Genomic DNA, 19,937 nt, shown 5'->3' with positions numbered 1-19,937 from the left:
ACCAAAGTGCTCATGTGTAGCACCATTTTACACACACACACACACACACACACACACACATCTAGCTTTGAGAAATTGTAAACTTCCTTTGTTCTGAACTCCCCAACCAGTCATCCATCACTGAAACATAACCAATGAAATAGACACCAAGAAGTCTTACCAGGCTTCCAAACATTCATTCTGAATTTTACTCAGAATTTGACATGTGAAAAGCCTGAGATCCAATAAAAGTATCCATTTAATAAAACAGAAATAGAAATAAAAACACAAGACTTCATCATACAGACCTGAGAGAGGCATATTATGGGAGCTCCTCTCATTTTGGTTAACTGGTAGCACACTAGACCTGATCGCTTGCTTCCTTCCTTCCTTCCTTTCTTCTTTCTTTCTTTCTCTGTCTGTCTCTTTCTTTCTTTCCTTCCTTCCTTCCTTTCTCTCTCTGTTTCTTTTTATCTCTTTTTTTTTCTTTCATGATGTCTAAGACAAAAAGATCATTGTCCACAAGAGAAACCAGGGCTCCATTGCGTAAGGGCAAATCAGGTCCTTGAGTAGATGTAATTAAAATCTCTTAATAGTAGCCGTAGGATCCAGGATACTTTTTCTCTGGAGGAAAAAGAGAGAGGGAAGAAAGCAGGAAAACATGAAAGGTGAAAGTTTTGTGTTAGAGGCAACCCTGCACTTAGTCCCAATGATTTTGTTAAAGCCACACAATGAAGAACACTGGACATTGAATTCTTTGTTCCTCTAGAGTGACAGCTGGCTAAGGGGGCTCCAAGAATCCTTCATTCTCTGAAGGGGAACCAGATCATTACAACGCTCCATTTGTAATAAGAGATTTTAATGTATGCACCCAAGAGTGTATTCATTCATTCATTTAACAAGTATTCTTTGGAGAACAATTTGAGAAGAAACAAGACAAAAGAGAAGGAAGAGGGATGCAGTGGTATTTCCTACTAACTCTCAGAGAGAAAAGGAAACAGCAATAGAGGCTGAGGGACTTAGAGTCTCCCAGAAAGGAGCTGATATCATGAAGTCAGCAAACCATACCACACCAGCAAGTTCAGGAAGAAAATTATCCTCAGCCAAGGAAAGACTGGTGTCCTTGTGAGCATGTGAGACAATGGGATGAAAGGAGGAGGATGCACCTCATCTTCTGTTCTTCAAGGAAAAGAATCAAGGAGTCACACTTGCTTTTTATTTTGTTTTGGTTTTTTTTGTTGGTACAGGGAACTCAGGGCCTGGGCACTATTCCTTCTCTTTTTCACTCAAGGTAGGCACTCTAACATTGGAGCCACAGCTCTACTTCTGGCTTTTTTTTTTTTTTTGAGGTTAATTTGAGATACGAGTCTCATCAACTTTTCCTGCCCAGACTGGCTTTCAACCATAATCCTCAAATCTCAGCCTCTGACCAGCTAGGATTGCAGGTATGAGCCACCACCAGTGTCTGGCTTGAGCATTTTCATTTGGAGGTTCTAAATTAAGCGGCATCTCTAGGAGAGTGCTAATGAGATTAGTTCAAGATGAATACCTATTGTGGGACTGCAGTTTATTAGGAGCCAGAAAAGTCAGACAGAGAACTTTGTCCTTGCAGGTAAGATTCAGTCTTGTGATAAGATGAATAATAACAAATTTGAGCAAGAGCCCAAATGCTTTGAGTGGCCTTGTAAGGAACAACACAATCTGACCTCCTGTTATCCTTCTGATCTTAACTCCTGCACTCTCCATGAACCCTTCTGTTCCAACCTCTGGCCTTCTTGCTGTTCTTTAAACCCACAGACCTTGACCACTTCTAGACTTGACTCCCTTCTTTCTTCAAGTCTTTGTTAAAGTTTAACTTCCCAATGAGGTTTTCTATGGACATTTATTTAAAATTCCAACTTTTCTTCTCTCCTACTCCTCTCTTTCAAATTTGCCTTCTTGGCTTTATTTTTCTCTATAGGACTATTCACCAATCTGAAATTCTACATAATGTTTTATTTTATACTGAAATATGAATACATACAAACAAGGGTGTATGTCAGGCCCAATTGTGTGTGTGTGTGCGTGTGTGTGTGTGTGTGTGTGTGTGTGTGCATGTGCATGCACCAGTCCTAGGGCTTGGACCCAGAGCCTGGATGCTGTAACTGGGCTTTTGTGCTCAGAACTAGTGCTCTATCACTTGAGCTACAGCTCCACTTCTGGCTCACTATTCTTTTTCTTCTTTCTTTCTTTCTTTTTTTTTTTTGGTGTTTAAGAGTCTCAAAGACTTTCCTGCCACGGCTAGTTTTGAATGGTGATCCTCAGATCTCAGCCTCCTGAGTAGCTAGGATTAAAGGCATGAACTGCCAGCACCCAATTATTTTTCACAAACTGAATATAACCATAGAACCAGCACTCAGGACAAGAAACAGAATAAACATACCAACACTAGTAGCTTCTCATAGATCCTTTCTATACCCCAAAAGTAACTACTGGCTTGATGTCTCACAGTATGGACTCTTTTCTATTTTTGTATTTTATTTATATGGACGCATCTGGTGACATACTATGTTTTAATGCTTTGTTTATTTACAGCCTATTTGTCCCTACTGGCAGCATGTAAGCCTCACAAGGGCAGGTGTTTATTTTGTTCCCTGTTGCCTTCCAGTGTCTAAAAGAACATCTGGCACAACATTGGAACCTAATACATGTTTAATGCCTGAACGAATGAAATATTGAACAAACAAAAATGAGAATAAGAAGAAAGAAAAAAGAAAGGAGAACAAGAGAGTTCAGAAGGGCTTCAAGTCTGAGCCAAGTGTTGAAGGATAAGCAGGAATCCACGAAGCAGAAAGAGAAAAGGTATTTGAGGAGAGACAGAGCCAGTTCAAAGATGTGGCAGTGGAGGGAAACACACACACACAAAGTCTAGAAACCACAGGAATCAGCAAGCTCAGAGCAATGAACGCTGGCCATGCACTGAGAAACAGTAGCTGCAGAGCTGGAAAAACACGCAGATTCCAGACCTCAAAGGCTTTATATAAATAAATATATGAAAAGAGGTGAGGGAAATTAAATACAGAAGTCTTTTAGGTATTTCTAGGACCCTTTTCTAGGGTGCTGGAAATTAAGGGGATAAAGAAATCAGGATTCCTTTGAAGTCAGCTCATTAATAATGTATCTTGGAATCCTCAGAAGAGAGTCAGAGGCCCACTCTGTTCAAAGACTTCTAACTGCTCCTGGATATGTGGAAAAGCCTTACAAGTCTGGGGAATAAGCAAGGCCCTCTTTTCTTTCCTTTGAAGGAAAGGCCAGCTCCAGTGGGAATGTTAAATTTATGAGTTCTGTCTGGTTAGTCTTGTTTTATGGAACTGAGGGAAGGGGGCCAGGAGCGCTCTCCCTTCCACACCTGACTGACAGGGCTTCCAAGGGAGGGTGCTCTATGCCCAAAAGCAGGGACAGGACAGGGATACCTCAGGCGTCTTTACTCCCCCAATGTTCATGGTGTGTATAAGTGTTTCCCGGAACCACCTAGAGGCCTTGTCCAAGCACAAATTGCTAGGCCTACTGCAGAGTTTTGTATTTGAGCGGTCATGGGTGAGACCTGGAAGCCTGTACCTCCAACAAACTCCCAGGTGGTGCCAATATTACTGGTTTGGCAATGGTATGTGGAGATCCTTACACAATGCCAGCATCCTAAGCCAGGAGGGGGCTTTTTAACAACTTCTTTCTCTTCTTTCAGAGGGGTCTGGACATTCTATATCTATTCAGTTTCAACCCCACCCCCGGCTCTCACCATGGAGACCAGGCTGGCTTCTATTCTCTTGCCTTAGCCTCTCAAATGCTGGGAGTGCATAGGTAAGCACCATCACACCTGGCTAACTATTGTGCCATCTCTTAATGAATTTCCAGATAAACTATAGGACAGCTAATTAAATTTGAATCTGTGGGAAATAGCATTTAGCATATGACATTATTTGTTGGTTATCTGTAATTCAAATTTTGTGCTTAATAGCTACATTCTTAGTAAAATTCTTCATTTCCTCATGTACCAGGGGGATAGTAAGAGCAATTATCACCAGGCACCAGTAGCTCAAGCCTGTAAGCCTAGCTACTCAGGAGTCCAAGATATAAGGACTGAAGTTTGAAGATAGCCCAGCAGAAGAGTCTGTGAGACTTCTACCTTAAATTAACCAGCCAAGAACTGGAAATAAAGGTGTGGATCAAGTAATAGAAAGCCAAGGGAAAAGGGCAAGCAATAGTGCAAGAAGAAAGCTAGGTGCTAGTGGCTCACACCTGTAATCCTAGCTACTCAGGAGGCTGAGATCTGAGTATCACAGTTTGAAGCCAGCCCAGGAAGGTTGTCCATGAAATTCTGGTCTCCTGTTCACAAAAAAAAAAAAAGCCAGAAGTAGAGCTGTGGCTCAAATAGTAGAATGGTAGCCTTGAGCACAAAGCTAAAAGATATTGCCTAGGCCCCTGAGTTCAAGCCCCCGGGATGGCACCAACAATCATCATCATCATCATCATCATCATCATCATCATCATCATCATCATCATCATTATATTTCTTCCAGGGTTTAGGTAAAGAGTTAAAATGATACATGTAAAATACCAGGCATGTGATGGGTGGCAGTCTGTCATAACACAAAGCTGATGTCGCTAGCAGAGGAACAGAAGCCTCATCAATGGTGACACCCACATCTATCAGAGCAAGAGCAATTAATCCTGACACATGGTCTTTTTCTCAAACGCAGGAAGACTCTACCTCATCTTCTTCTCTGGCCCCAGGTGGCAAGCTTATGTCCCTGTGCTTCTTTAAATCCCCAAAGTGCCCAGAAGTGCATGATGCATTTGGCATTCAGTAAACATTAATGAATAATGCTTCTTTATGATGAAATGCAGCTCCCTCTCCCCTCCCTCCCTATCCCCCACCTGATTTGCACTTACTTGGGAACTTCCGGATGACTCTAAAAGGTCGGTGGTTCTCATCTGCCTCTGCTATGCGGCAGACATATATCTCATGTAACTTGACAGGGTATTTGAGGACGGTGAACACCCTGAACGAGCCATTCATCTGCTCCTCCAGGACCTCCACAGTACTGTGGTTGCTCAGGTCCCTCTCTTTCCGATCCATCCAGGTCACATTGGGTGTGAAGTACCAGCCCTTGGAGATGCACGTAGCCACATCCTCATCATCAATCTGGGAGAACTGCACCTGGGGCATTTCAAAGTCTGATTGGTGGAAAAAAATAACAAAACAATTAGTTACTTAAAAAAAAAATTCAGCCCCAGGAGGCCCAAGTTAGGAAAACTTTTGCCCTCTGTTTTTACATGAGCTCTTATGGAGGCCACATGTTTTGAGATCACCTAGCACAGTGTAAGAATGGGATACACAGGTGCTCTTACAGTCTGGGTCTTACTACCATTACTGTTCTTACCCTGTCCTTTATCCCAGACTCCCCACTGACCCTAGATGCCCTGCTGAGAATCATGGAAGATAAGGAAAGATTCACACCAGCATGTTATCATCTCTTCCACCTCTCATCCTGGAAGAATTCCTCCATGCAGGCAGAGCCCCCAGGCCCCATGCAGTCTCAAATGGGAAAAAGACTCCTCTCCATGAAATTCTGTGAAGGGGAGAGATCCCTGGGGCATACAGAAATGCAATGATCCTGTCTAACCTACCTATGAACATATTAACAAGTGAAAAAAAAGCAAAGCTCAAGAAAGCTAAATGAGTTGCCCTAATTTTTCAAGACTTAGATCTTGAGTCTCCCGATTTCCCAGTGTAGGGCTGTCCTCACTAAAGCATATGTCAGGCTGGCTCATGCCTGTCATCCTAGGTACTGAAGAAGCTGAGATCCCAAAGGGATGCCAGTCTGGGCAGAAAAATCTGTGAGACTCCATGTCCAAAATAGACAGCAAAAACTGGGCTGGAGGTATGGCTCAAGTGGTAGAGTGTTACCCAACAAACAAGCTAAGCAAACAGGAGGCCTTGGTTCAAACCCCAGAACTGTCAATAAAGAAAAGAATAAAAATGAAAAAGGACATGCCAGATGTCAGAGTCTTCATGTAAGACTACTAAGATGCATAAATTTTGGGAATTTGGGGAGTTTGCTGCTGCTTTGTTGATCTGTTCTAATGGAGAAATATTTTGTTGTTGCTTGTACTGGGGGCTTGAACTCAGGGCCTGGGTGCTGCTATCTCTTAGCTTTTTCACTCAAGGCTGGCAGTCTACCACTTGAGCCACACAGCTCTACTTCTGCCTTTTGAGGGTTTATTGGAGACAAGTGTGTCATATACTTTTCTGCCTGGGCTGGCTTTGAACTGGAATCTTCAGATCTCAGCCTCCTGAGTAGGTAGGATTACAGGCATGAGCCACAGGTACATGAAGAAATAGTAATGGATGTACATCTGTACAGACATGATAACTTTTGTTCAGATATTTTAAGTTCACATAAACCAACACCCCAAACCCTTAACTGTTACAGCTTATCCACATAAACAAAGACAGAGTTCAAACTCAAGTTTATCTGGTAAATTCCTTTACCTTCTACTATTAGCTTAATTGAACTTTCTCCTCTTCCATCTGGCGTGATGGCTGAGCACTTGTAGATTGCTTCATCCAGGAAATCCACATTTCTTAGCAGAAGAGACAGAGTCCCCTCTGAAATTTCATCCCTGTCCACCGACACTCGTCCCTCATACAAGGGATTTTGATCTTCTAGCTGTTCTTTGTTGTCATGAAAGTAGTAAACCAATTTTGTGAAAACTTCGAAGAAGTCATAGTACCTGAAAAAGCGGTAATAGTCATCATCGTTGTCTACAAAGTATTCCTCTCTGATGTCTTCTCTTTCCCAAGAAAACTCCAGATTTTCTGTGCTCTCCACAAAGGAGAAATGGCAAGAAAGGGTCACATCGGTGAATGGGGCAGCCCGCAGCTCTTCTACTGATACTGAAAATGTCAAAGAAAAAGTGAAATTAGCAAGAACCCAAGACCATCGCATCTGGGGAGTTTAATAACAGATCAAATAAATTTTTCTACCTATCTCAAACAGTAAAGGATATAATCTAGGGAACTAGACATTTACAAAGCCACTAGAAAGCTGGAGGAATGAGCCTAACATGAAGCTTGGAAGGTGAGAATTGAAATGCATATTTGGCTCAGAATGAGAGAGGCCTGCAGATTTGCTGTGCTTTTATCTGAAAGCCAGTGAATCAGGACAGCGTCATTGCAGGGGCTGGCTCCAAAGCCAAATGGTACCTGCCAGATTCACCCTAGCAAAAGAAAAATGCCTTATGCATGATAACCTTTCTCCCACGTCAGTCTGTTGTCAGTGAATCCTTGGTAAGCATATCTGACTAACAGAGCAAGGGCCTCCCCCCAAGAAACCTTGACAGCAAAGAAATTTTGGCCCTGATGCTCTTTCCTCTGTACTTTTGACTATCCAGGCAGGCAGATATAGATGGCCAGTACATGAATTTATTCTACCTGACCCAAATATCTGCTAGTCTTGGGAACAGTTACAGCCAGCAGAGCTTGAGAGCTGAGAGGAATCAAATACAACCTTCTGGAATTATAGCATGTCTAGAATCCTGGGATGTTACAGGTGGAGAAAATTTAGACATCACCCAATGTTTAGACATGATTAATGTTTTCTGACTATTTTCCCCAGAACTCACCCCAGAGGTTGCTACTGCTGACCAAGAGACCATTAATGGGACTTCCATTTCCTTTCTACTTCACTCCAAACAACTATTTTCCATTTCTCAAGAAGGCTATTGAATCAGAATCATTGTTAAATGTCACTGCTACCAAAAGACATGACTGATTCCCAGGAAGCAAAGTCTGTTAAGGTCACAAATTAAGGTATCAGTAGCACTGCAAAAAGAAACAAGCTGTTTCACAGTTTAAAAATAGTCTATATGGTCACAGTTGCCATTTTTTTTTCCTTGATGGTCCAGGAGTTTAAACTTTAAGCTCTCATACTTGCTGGGCCAGTGTCCCACTGCTGAGTCATAATGCCAGCCTTTTGTGGTGCTGGTTATTTTTTGAGATAGGGTTTCTCTTCCTGCATGGTAACTGGACTCAGATCCTACTTTTGCTTCCCACTGTAGTTGGGATGACAAGTGTGAACTACTGTACCCAGTTATTGCTCAGAAAGGCTCTCTCAAACTTCTCTACCTGCACCTGCTTCCAACTGCAATCCTCCCAATCTCAGTCTCCCACGTAGCTAGGATAGTAGGTATGAGCCAATAGGCATTCAGTTCCAAACTCTTGAACCTATAAGACTAAATGCCTAACTTAAATAATAATGAATAGTGAGATTAAAGTAGTATGAAAGTAGGGACTCCCAATAAACATATTCTAAGGGTTTTTCTGGCGTTCATTCACTAAATCTGCATCACATTGAGGTAGTCCCTATCACTATCCCCAAATAACATTGAAACAACAACAACAAGATAAGAGGAGAAGTAAACTACATGTAGTAGATAATGCTGGAAACCCAGGTGTCTAGCTCCAAAGTGCCTCATCTACAACTTGCTCTTTCAGCTCCTAATTGTGGCACTCTGAGCAAATCATGACTGATGAAATGAATGACTACAAAGAAAGGCAGGTGGGAAGATGGAAGTGGAGATAAACAATGTGAAAATTTAAAAAAAAAACAAGTATTTTAGCCAGGTACCAGTGGCTCATACCTAGCTACTAACCCTAGCTACTCAAGGAAGCTGAGATCTGAGGATCGTGGTTCAAAGCCAGCCAGGGTAGGTAGGTCCCGGAAACTCCAGTTAACCACCAGAAAACCAGAAGTGGTGTTGTAGCTGAAAGTGATAGAGCACTAGCCTTGAACCAAAAAGCTCAGGGACAGCAGCCAGGCACCTAGATAGACCGGGAGTTCAAGTCCCATGACTGACCAAACAAAACAGAACAAAACAAACAACAAAAAAATCCCAAGCATTTTCTTGCTCAAATCGTCAAATTTCTGCTGTGTTTATAATACAGCATAAGAATTATAAACCCAAGTTCTGGTTCTAAGTAACCCCTTCCTAATTATTTGGTATCAGGCACCTAAGTTAACCTGAGTTACAGTTTCCTTGTCTATAATTATTATAATAGCACCTGCCTGAGGGTGGTGATGATCCTGGGGACTATTTTCACAAAAGAGCTCAATCCTTTTCCAGAGGGACAGAAGGAAGAGAGCAGATGGGTGGACAGTTTAGTGAGCTGCCCCCACCCAAGTCTCTCTCACAAGAATATATATGGTTTATTCCTCAGGGACTTTTGATTTTAGCTTCTTGGGTTCTTCCCCAAGAGGCTTTGCAACAGCTGTACCCTTTCTGGCCCCAGGGGAAAGGCACTCAGACTAAGAAATCTAAAGTCACTGGCCAATAAATCATGAAACCTAGTTTCCTGAGGACGTGGCTGATAATGTACAAGCCAGCTTCTAATCCATAAGTCTGCACACGATCTTACTGGATTTTAAAGAACACCTTGGTCTTTTTCTATTTGCGTGATTTCTAGGCCACTGCATCTTTTGCTTCCCAAGGTCCAAGTGTCTGAGGCAAAAGCTCAGCAAAAAAAGTTAACAATGGAGGAAAGACTTTGAAAATGGTACAGAGGTACTACAGTGCCTGGCATGTAACTGATATTGCTGTAACATGTCTTACTACACACATACCCATTCCTTTCACGTATTTGGTTGGGCATTGCCTCACAATGTGTGATTATGAACTCATTTTGCCCTTATTGCCCCTCTCCACCCCTCATGGGTGCACACATAGGTGCACCAAGCATCAGGAGAAAAGAGCCAGCACACCTACTCCCATGGGCCAGGCCTTGCACTCAGTTATCTCTGACTCAGAGTGGGGCACATGCTTGATGCTTCAAACACATTGGGTCATTTTGTAGTGTAGTGAAGTGAAAGGTTTGGATGCACAGTAATTTTGTGTATAAAGAATGACACAAACCCTTTTACTGATGGCACATCTTAAAACAGATATTTTGGATATTACATTGTAAATTAGCATTTGTTAGAGTCACTTGAACTCAGGAGGAAATCTACTTTTTTTTCTTTTGAGTCAGGTGACTTAGACTATAGATGTGAATAGGGCTAGTCATGCAGATGGCCTCACATAAACAAACCAAATTGGAGAAGGAGGCTTTTGTCATGAAAAAGAAAATAAATAATAATGCCCCACAATATGTGTTCAGTATATTTTCCCATCTGCTCTCACCATTTCCAGTAAAGCAAATGTAGCAAGCATTTATTATTTACATTTAGCAGATGAAAAGCGTGTGACTTGAGCAGATTAGGTCATTTGCTTCTTTGCTTGCTTGCTTGTTTTTTTTGTTGCATTTCCCTCCCTCCAAACCACTATCCTCAGGAGTCCCCAAACTCTTTCAGAAATACAAAGTTTTTGAAAAATGACTTACCTGCACCATGAAGAAGAAGAAGAAGTAGGTTGGCATACATAAAAAAGGAAGACATTCTGTGAGAAGAAAGAAAGAAAAGCAGAGCTTACTTAGAGTAGGAAACACTCTGGGTCAGCGTGACTAGAGACCCCTGCTGCTGGCAGGAGGAAGGCTGTGGCAGGCACCACTTCTAACCTCCAGGCCCACCGGAGGCACCCTGAGCAGGCAGAGGTTTCCAGTACCTCAGGACTCCACGTGGAAATGTCATCTGAGTCATGTGCACTCAGGTTGACCTATGCAGTCTGGTTTGATTTGCTACGTAAACCTAGAATTCAATTTCTATCATACCCACACCAGTCTCTCCACATGAATCACTTTGGGATGCAGATCATCAAGATCAGCCATCAAGATATTTGAAGGACCAGTGAGAGAATTCCAAACCATCCTGACCTCTCTGAAGGGTCTTGGGGTACCTTGGAGAAGATACAACTTGGAGATGCACAGGTGGACTTGGGAAGTTCTGAAGTGATGCTTCCAGGTGGAAAAAAAATAAGCAAGAGGTAGTATTAACCCATCCTGCCCAGCTAAAGCTGCCCTGCATGGGGAATAATATTTAATGGGCCTAGGACATCTCTGGAAGGGATGGGAAAGGGCTCCGGGAACAATCCGTCTCCTCAAGGAGTTCTAGCACAAATGCACATCTGTGTGCATATCAAGCCACCGAAGCTCTCAGGTTGAATCCAACCTCCTTGTCTGGCCTCAATTCTCCTCATTCCCCATACTATAAGTTCCATCAGTACACCCCAATGTCTTGAGGCTGGTCAAACTTTCTCTGCCTAGCATCCCACTACTCTTACCTGGCCTCTACTCATCCATTCACAGTTCTGCTCCAGCAACCAACCCTCTCAAGCCCTCTCCAATCCCAAATCCAGTTAACCTTCCTTCATCTTCATCATGGGCCTACTTTTCTTTTTGCATAAATACACTTTTACCCACAACAATTTCTTTACATGTTTCTTTGTCCCTTACTATTTCAAAGAAGGACAAGTAAGAGAATCATTCCCTCACCTTGTTTTCTTGTCCCCTCTTCTTCCTGTTATTTAAGAGGAGGGGGAAAATATACCAAAATTCTCCAGGTCTACACCCTAAGAATACCAACTAAATGTCAAATGCTCACAAAGGACAAATTTAATCTTCAAAGTAAGTCAAGGAAGTAGGTACAATTGTGACTTCTACTTTGTTGGTGAGCCAACCAAGACAGAGAAAGTAGACTTCATCAGGGCCACATAGCACCAAAACTTGTTCCTACTCTTTAGTGTAGCTGAAACCTGTCCATTCCACCAAAGCTCTGTCCTAGCTAGGCTCTGCCAATCACCCACACATTTCTGGATGACCCCATCTCCCTGCGCACTCACCAAGAAAACAGAAGGTTCATGGGTCAATGAGGCAATGGCTTGTGGGATCTTATAGTTTGTTTCTTTCCTAGAGGCCTGTTAGGCCCTGGAAAGTATATGCACTGTAGGTTGACTATTAACAAACACAGTCTCTGAAGAACTAGAGGATAAAGGAGCAGCTCTTGCCAGCCAGTAAAGAAAGAAAAGGAGGGAGGGTGATTGACATCATCTATTAGCTTAGAATCTCTCCATGATAGGTATAGTAAAATATTTAGAGAGATAGCTATAAATTAATTGTTACTATACTTTTAAGAAAATTCAATTTACCCATATAGTTCAATGTTCCGTGTAATTTTTCTCCTGATACTATTTTGTGAGTATTTCTTCATAATTAAATATTATTATAACCTGGACTACTTTGTCTTTGAGTTATTTATATGCGTATCTTATCACTCCTACCAGGCTGTAACTTCCCTAAGGGCAGTGCTAGATCTTCCTCCTCATTCATGTATCTAGCATGGTATTCCATATATTGTAGGTCCAATAAGTATATATTTAATTAACTAAATTCAATTCAATCTTCTATAAGAACCCCACAAATGTTTACTAAACAACAGGAAAAAAAGAGAAATAACAGCAGAAACCAAAAATCAAGAAAGGAATTCACAGAGTACTTAAGACAAATATAAATAGACCAAACCAGAAAATTCCAATCATGTATCCATGGTTTCTGGGACTTATGACCTGAATGTTCACTCTGGTTTGCAGGTGAACAGGAAGAAGTCTATGAACTAGCTGTACATAGTGTTACATAGTGACATTACATAAAGGGACCAAGCAACATTATGGTAGACACTTTCATATTTCCATCACTCTGCTTGTCACTGGACTCTCCATTTCACAGTCATGACTAACCATTTCCCCCAGATACAAAGCACATTCATGGAAAGAACTTACCTGCTTCACAGCTGTTCTCTCTGATCAGCCAGGTGCCAAACAAGTAAGGCGGAGTCAGCATGTCTTCCAAGGGATAGTTGTGTGGCAGTCCTTAGGGAGATACTGTAATTACCAAGCTGTTGTCACAAATGCTCAACGAGGCTCTGGATGACAATACTTCTACAGTCATATTTGTTAGGGTTTTTTTTTTTTTACATTTACAAGGTATTATGGTGGAAGACTATAAGACAACACCATGATATTCAATATTATAGAATCATTTTGCACCCATTTTTTAAGAACCACACTTTTGAAATTAATTAACATGGGGGAAAGATTCACTACACAATTCTTGATGAGAAATCAAATCATGAAGCTTAATATCCATGTACATATGATTTCAACTTTGTGGGAGAAAATTGGTGCTTATAGGAAAGGAAGGAAATACACCAACATGTTAATAGTGCAAGAGACAACTGAAAAGTTACTTTCGCTGGTGTTAGGTCCTCTCCCTGAGGGCTCCATGTAGCTGCCCCCACCTCATTAAGTCTCCACCCAGTTACCTGGGTAACCTGCAGACCTGGAGGCAGTTATCTCCCCTTTCCCTGAGGTCACATCCTAATCCACCTGGCCACACCCCTTACCCCTGCCCTAGAAATAAGGCAGGGCTGGGTGGGAGTCACTCTCTCTCTTTCTCCCTTCTTTCCAGCCATGGATCATCTTGGCCACAGGCCAGCAGTTCGGTAATAAACTTTCTTTCCTGCCTGAGTACCGCGTGGTGTTCTCCTTTACCGGCTACCTACTTTAAAAACCTAACAGCTGGTCCATGAATTAACTGAAAAGTGCTAATCCTTCCTTCCACTTTGCATCTGTGCCCTTTGATCTGACCCATTGCCCTCCCGCAATCATTTCGCAATCACCTCTAGGAAAGACCAGACTTACCATCTTGTGACAAGAGAGGCAAACCACCCCTCAAGCTCAATACAGACTACCTTCCAGGCAGGTAGCTGATTTGTTCCTGCTCTCTTCAAGTGGAACCAGCTCTGGCCACCTTTGGTCACCTCTGAACCTTCCTGTGACTTGGGACTATTTTAACTTTGTGTGCCTTTTCATTCCCTGTCCCAATTCTTCCTGTTTAACTTAAGACAAAAGTCTGTACCCCTGAAGACAGCTGAAGAACACTGAAGTCCCACTGTCTTCCTATGGCTGCCAGGAAATAATCTGCTTTCTTTGCCCTTCACCATGTCTCTTTTTTTTTTTTTTTTGGCCAGTCCTGGGCCTTGGACTCAGGGCCTGAGCACTGTCCCTGGCTTCTTCCCGCTCAAGGCTAGCACTCTGCCACCTGAACCACAGTGCCACTTCTGGCCATTTTCCATATATGTGGTGCTGGGAATCGAACCCAGGGCTTCATGTGTAGGAGGCAAGTGCTCTTGCCACTAGGCCATATTCCCAGCCCCACCATGTCTCTTTATTTGGCAGATAGGGGCCAGTACCTGGGCCTGACATGGAATTTGGACCTGGAGTCTAAGTCTAAAAATCTAATTCAATAATGGTTATTCAGAATAGTTGAGATCATGTGTGTAATTTTAGTGTTTTTATTACCTAGCTCTGAACTTTCTACAATGACCTTTAATGTTTACACTACAAGAAACACTTTATAAGTATAAAAGCAGTGGAGAAATGTACCAGATACATGTAATGGGATACACAGGAAGGTTACAGGAAAGAGCAAATGAGATCTCTTCTTCTCCCCCTTTATTGATAAGTGTAGTTTATATATCCCATGGGTGCCTTGCCCTTTTATCTGCAGGCTCAATAGCGATCAGTTCCTTATTAGGATGCTCCTCTCTCTCCTCCTCCTCCCCCTCCAGCCCCTCAGCACATAGAATACAACCAGGTCTTAACCTCAGTACCTCACAGGTGAAGATAAGATGGGTGTGAGCGAACACTTCTCTTGGTCAGTGCTCATTGGAACAGGGCTAGTAAGATGACCACAAGAAGGGAAGCCTGCTGGGAACTGTGTCCAAGGCAGCTTTGCTATGGGTTCCTCATCTCCCCCGTGAATGAAGCAGGAAGTTTCTGGGTCTGCCTCTCCAGACATTATCAGTTCTTCTAATCACTTGTAAAGGCTGAAGGAAGGAAATATGCAATTGCAAAATAAGCATAAAGCACATGCTCTAACCTAAACCATTAAGGTATTTTCCTTTGCTTTCTTTTTTAATTGCTGCAGCCTCTACTGAGGGAAAGAAAGGGGAGCTATTAGGTAGATCAAGAGCTCAGGGACTGTGCCCAGTCCCTGAGTTCAAGCCCCACAACCAAAAAAAAAAAGTGGTGGGCATAACATGTGGTTCATCCTTGCACTTCTTGCTCCCATAGTATATCAGTCTCCTGGTCAATTGCTTCTTCTTCCCACTATGCTATGAGTTCCTACTCAAACCTTCCTTCTTCCCATAATGCCCCAGGTGCCCGCTCAACCAGTGAAAAGAGCCCAGCTAGCACATGCACAAGTCATCAAGCAATCAGCACAAAGCCGGTGGCGGGGGGGGGGGGGGGGGGGGGAGTTATGGTAGAAGCCAGTACTATAACAACCACCCTCCAAGAAGACTCCATTAATAAACTCTTTGAGGCCCTTCTCTGGAGAGTCTCCTTACTACTTTACTTTCAAATATACTTACTGTTTACCTGAAACACTTTCCTGCCTTTTAATTCTTTAATGGGTAGAGAAAACAAACCCATACTCCTAGACAGCATCACTACTATTGTTTTTAACTAAACCTAGTGAGTTCTCAATACAACTGAAGATTGTGATATAATGGAATAAAATCATTACATTTAGGTAAAGTCACTCCTCCAATTAGTGCTAGGAGGCCGGAGGCTCCAATTAGTTCCATTGGGCTTGAAGCTTGACCTATATTTGACTTCCACTTTGAGGCCGAGGAGGACATTCCAGAAGCTATCTTGCTAGGACGGAATAGAGGAGCCATGAAGAGAGAAGAATACTATGGCCCAAGATAAACAACTGAGGCCAGGAGCTGGTACTCACGAGTGTCATTCTAGCTATTCAGGAGGCTAAGATTTGAGGATCATAGTTCGAAGCCAGCCCAAGGAGGAAACTCTGTGAGATTCTTATCTCCAATTAAGCACTTAAAAACTGGAAGTAGAGCTGTGACCCAAAGCCGCTTGTCTTGAGCACAAAAGATCAGGGACACTGTCTGGGCCCAGAGTTCAAGCCCTATGACTAACCAAAAAAAAAAAAAAAAAAAAAAAAAAAAAAAAAGATAGAAGGCTATTTGTGTTAGGGAAAGATCAAGCCGATGAAAGGAGAGAAAGGCTTTATTCATGGCTGCAGATGAACTCCACGTAACACCAAGCAGGATGGGTGAAATGAGGAGTGGGGAGTGTAGGGAGTTTTATACATTCAAGGATGAGATCTTCTTTGGAATTTCTTTGTCCTGTCCGGTTAGGGATTGATTTATTGTGCAAACTGTCCTAAGTGGGATTTATGCTGCAAACTGTCCTGTTCAGGGTTTTATGGTAGGGGGATCCTTCTGATACCCACAGTCCTGTGCTTTCAGATAAGGTCAAGGGTGAAGTTTTCTTGAGAACCAGGAGCAGTCCCTGGGGAATGGTGGTCAATGGACCTTGGGAGCAACGTGGAGTTGTGAGAACAAAGCAGATTCCCATCAGTTTCTACAAGTGCCACATTCTGCAGACCCTCCTGGGCCTTACAGTGTTCCAGCACTGCTGGGTCTGGAGCTTCCTTTAAGATAAAATCTGAGGTGATCTCACCTGCTCTCTGTCTCTCTTTCTCTCTGTCTCTCTTTTTCTCTCTCTCTCCTCAAACCTATTGCCTCAAACTTGCAAAGAGCTTATAAGATGTATCTATACTCCATTTGCTTTCTTTCCCTTGCAGGTCTTGGGACTTGAACTGAGGGCCTGGATGGTATCCCTAAGCCTGTTTGTGCTCAAGGTTAGCACTCTACCACTTGAGCCACAGCACCACTTCTGGCTTTCTCTCAGTAGTTTATTGGAGATAAGAGTCTCACAGACTTTCCTGCCCAGGCTGGCTTCAGACTGTGATCCTCAGATCTCAGCCTCCTGACTAGCTAGGATTACAGGCGTGAGCCACTGGCACCCGGCTTCTATTTGCTTTTTTTTTTTTTGGCCAGTCCTGGGGTTTGAATTCTGAGCCTGAGCACTGTCCCTGGCTTCTTTTTTGCTCAAGGCTAACATTCTACCACTTGAATCACATTCCCAGTCCTTCTATTTGTTTTTATTGCTGAATAATATTCAATTGTTCACATACACCATATTTTACTTATCCTGTATCAGTTGAGGGATATTTGGGTTGATTCCATGTGGGTTTTGTTGTTGTTGTTTTGGTGATAGTGCTGGGGCTTGAACTCAGGGCTTGGGTACTGTCCTTTTTAGTTTAGTTTCATTTTTTTCCCTTCAAACCTAGTGTTTTGCCACTGGACAGCCACATCTATACCTCAGATTTTTTTGCTGGTTAATTGGAGATAAGAATCTCATGGACACTCCTGCCCAAGCTGGCTTTGAACTCAAGTTATCCTCAGATCTCAGCCTCGTGAGTAAGCTAGGATTACAGATGTGAGTCACCAACACCTGTCTTCCATTTGTTTGGTATTTGAAAAGTGCTGCTTTGAACATTCATGTACAAGTTTTTGTGTTGACATAGTTTAAATTTTCTCTTGGGTATAGGCATAGAAGTGAGATGGTTGGGTCATATGGTAACTGTTTTTTTAAAACCTTTTGAGGCTGGGCCGTGATGTCAGCTCATACCTGTAATCCTAGCTACTCCTCGGGAGGCTGAGATCTGAGGATTTCGGTTCAAAGTCAGCCCAGGAAAGAAAGTCCATGAGACTCTAATCTCCAATTAACCACCACTAAAGCTGGAAGTGAAGTTTTAAAGCTGTATCCTAACTGTGTGTCTTGACAAGTTAATCAATTTACCCAAGCTTGGTTTTATTATAAAGCCCACAGGGTGGTACCCACACAAAAACAAAACAGATCCAGACGGTTTACCACCCTCAGCCTAGGAGTCCCATTACTTTACACTTTCCTCGGCACTTATTATCTGGTTTAGTTTAGGCCTCCTGACTGGGTGTGAGCAGTATCTCCTTGTGGTTTTTGAGGTTTTGATCTGCATTTTCCTTATGGCTAATGATGCTGAACATCTTTTCCTGTGCTTGGGCATTTTTCCTCAATGGATTCATGCTTACTCTTTGTTCCTGCATAGCAAGGCAGTGCTTGTACACAATCATGAACACTGGAGTTGGTCTAGTTTACTGGAAATAAGAATCTCACAGGGACTTTTCTGCCGGGGCTGCCTTCAAACCACGATCCTTAGACCTCAACTTCCTGCGTAGTTAGCATTACAAGTGTGAGCCACTGGTGCCGGCTTCAACTCCACTTTTTTCTTTTTTTTTTTTTTTTTTTGCCAGTCCTGGGGCTAGACTCAGGGGCTGAGCACTGTCCCTGGCTTCTTTTTTTTTTTTTTTGCTCAAGGCTAGTACTCTGCCACTTGAGCCACAGCACCACTTCTGGCCATTTTCTGTATATGTGGTGCTGGGGAATCGAACCCAGGGCCTCATGTATACGAGGCAAGCTCTCTTGCCACTAGGCCATATCCCCAGCCCTTTTTTCTTTTTTTTTTTTAATCAGTCATGGGGCTTGAACTCTGGGCCAAGGTGCTGTCCCTAAGCTCTTCAGCTCAAGGCTAGCACTCTACCACTTTGGCCACAGCAACACTTGCAGTTTTTTAGTGGTTAACTAGAGATAAGAATCTCACAGACTTTCTGCCTGTGCTGGCTGTGAACTGAAATCCTCAGATCTCTCCCGAGTAGCTAGGATTATAGGCATGAGCCACCAGAGCCAGGCTTCAATTACACTTTTAACCCCACATCTTCTAGCTAGTATGGCTTTTGAAAGGAACCACAACTCAGATTATTTCTTGGTTTCTCTACAGTCAATAGGTCAATGGGGCCTATGTAAGTTTGGTATGTCAAAAATTATTCATGCATTTATTTGATTTCACTACTTAGGGAGTGCCTACTATGTCTTTGGTATGGCATGATAAACAGAGTTCCTATGGTCAGAAACCTAGAATGACTGAAAGGCAGGCTATTTTTGCTCTCCTTTCTCTGACGAGAGATGATGTATTCTGAAGTACATATAATTTGATTAAGCTTGTTTAATGGTGGTTTTGATAGTGATTAGAATGTCTTGTACTTTGCCAATCCCTTGTAGTTCTTAATGATTTTCCTAATTGGTTCATTACATTGTCTGCTCCATCTTCACCCTCTCCAAGGTCCATCCCTCTGCTGGTAGGCCATATCTCCTTCAACTAGCCACAGACAGCCATTGCCCACACTGTGAGGACCCACAAACCATCATGGCTCTTTCCTCTCTCACTTGTCTGCAGCACTTCAAGTGGGTTTGAAGTCCACTGAAGGGTTGATGATGTTGCTTAATTTGGACTTATTTGTATCTGGCTTTTTTTATTTATTGAATTTTATTGACAAGGTGATGTGCAGAGGAGGTACAGTTACATAATAAGGTTCAGTGAGTACATTTCTTGTCATATTTGTTACACCCTCCCTCGTTTTTCTTTCCCTTCCTTAGTTCAGGTAAGTGTATATACAATGTCTAGTGTACCAAAATCATTGTACCTGGCTATCTTGAAGAGAGAAGCAAATACAGTAGCTCAGATAGAAGGCTTATTATAATGAACAGTCAGGAGACTCTCACATTAACCTAGCTATTCACAAAGCTGACTTTCATGACAACTGAGTGGCATTCTGGATATAAGGCAGACATGGTTCAGGTTTATGTTCTACAAGTGACAAAAGACAGCATGTCTCTTTCTGATCTGCTACCAACTGTGTTACCTTGAATTTCAATTCTTAGGGAACACACACACACACCCCTTCTCTTCATTTGGACAGTATCTTAATATATGATAGACACCAAGCAGTCTGAAGATGGGCTCACCTTGGTCAAATGTCCAACATGGATCAAATCAACCGTGGTCCTGAAGCAGGATCATCTGATACAAGCATTGCAGTCTGAATTTTGTTTGGTTCAGGTTCATTTTGATTAAGTGCTCTACTCTAGTTTTGTGTCTTATAACCACAAAACCTACAATCTCCAAGACAACTGCCTTTTGTTTTCAGTTTTTAGTGAAAGTAATAAAGCTTATGAGGAGAAGA

At 42.5% G+C, this 19,937-nt stretch overlaps 1 protein-coding gene across 1 annotated transcript; it reads right to left on the bottom strand.

Moving 5' to 3' along the window:
• Positions 1 to 218: 218 nt before the first annotated feature.
• Positions 219 to 10,449, bottom strand: LOC125351299 (V-set domain-containing T-cell activation inhibitor 1-like). Its single transcript, XM_048345992.1, has 4 exons — positions 10,397 to 10,449; positions 6,512 to 6,916; positions 4,909 to 5,193; positions 219 to 603 (listed from the first exon to the last, which is right to left on the bottom strand). Exons 1-4 carry the CDS (start codon positions 10,434 to 10,436, stop codon positions 569 to 571), a joined length of 765 nt encoding a protein of 254 aa, XP_048201949.1. The 5' UTR covers positions 10,437 to 10,449; the 3' UTR covers positions 219 to 568.
• Between the last annotated feature and the right edge of the window lie 9,488 nt (positions 10,450 to 19,937).

Source organism: Perognathus longimembris, chromosome 5 (genome assembly GCF_023159225.1).
Source record: "Perognathus longimembris pacificus isolate PPM17 chromosome 5, ASM2315922v1, whole genome shotgun sequence".
In the NCBI taxonomy this organism is placed as follows: domain Eukaryota; kingdom Metazoa; phylum Chordata; class Mammalia; order Rodentia; family Heteromyidae; genus Perognathus; species Perognathus longimembris.
The sequence above is the reverse complement of the archived record's forward strand: the minus strand, read 5'-3'. Positions and strand labels throughout refer to the sequence as shown.

What these genes read in the sequence shown, in the direction of transcription:
- LOC125351299 (XM_048345992.1), bottom strand. Translation starts at nt 10,436, where the DNA reads ATGTATGCCAACCTACTTCTTCTTCTTCTTCATGGTGCAG. An exon ending in AATTAAGCTAATAGTAGAAG is followed by an intron (nt 5,194 to 6,511) that starts GTAAAGGAATTT and finishes TCCACCAATCAG; the next exon opens with ACTTTGAAATGCCCCAGGTG. An exon ending in AGTCATCCGGAAGTTCCCAA is followed by an intron (nt 604 to 4,908) that starts GTAAGTGCAAAT and finishes TTTTTCCTCCAG; the next exon opens with AGAAAAAGTATCCTGGATCC.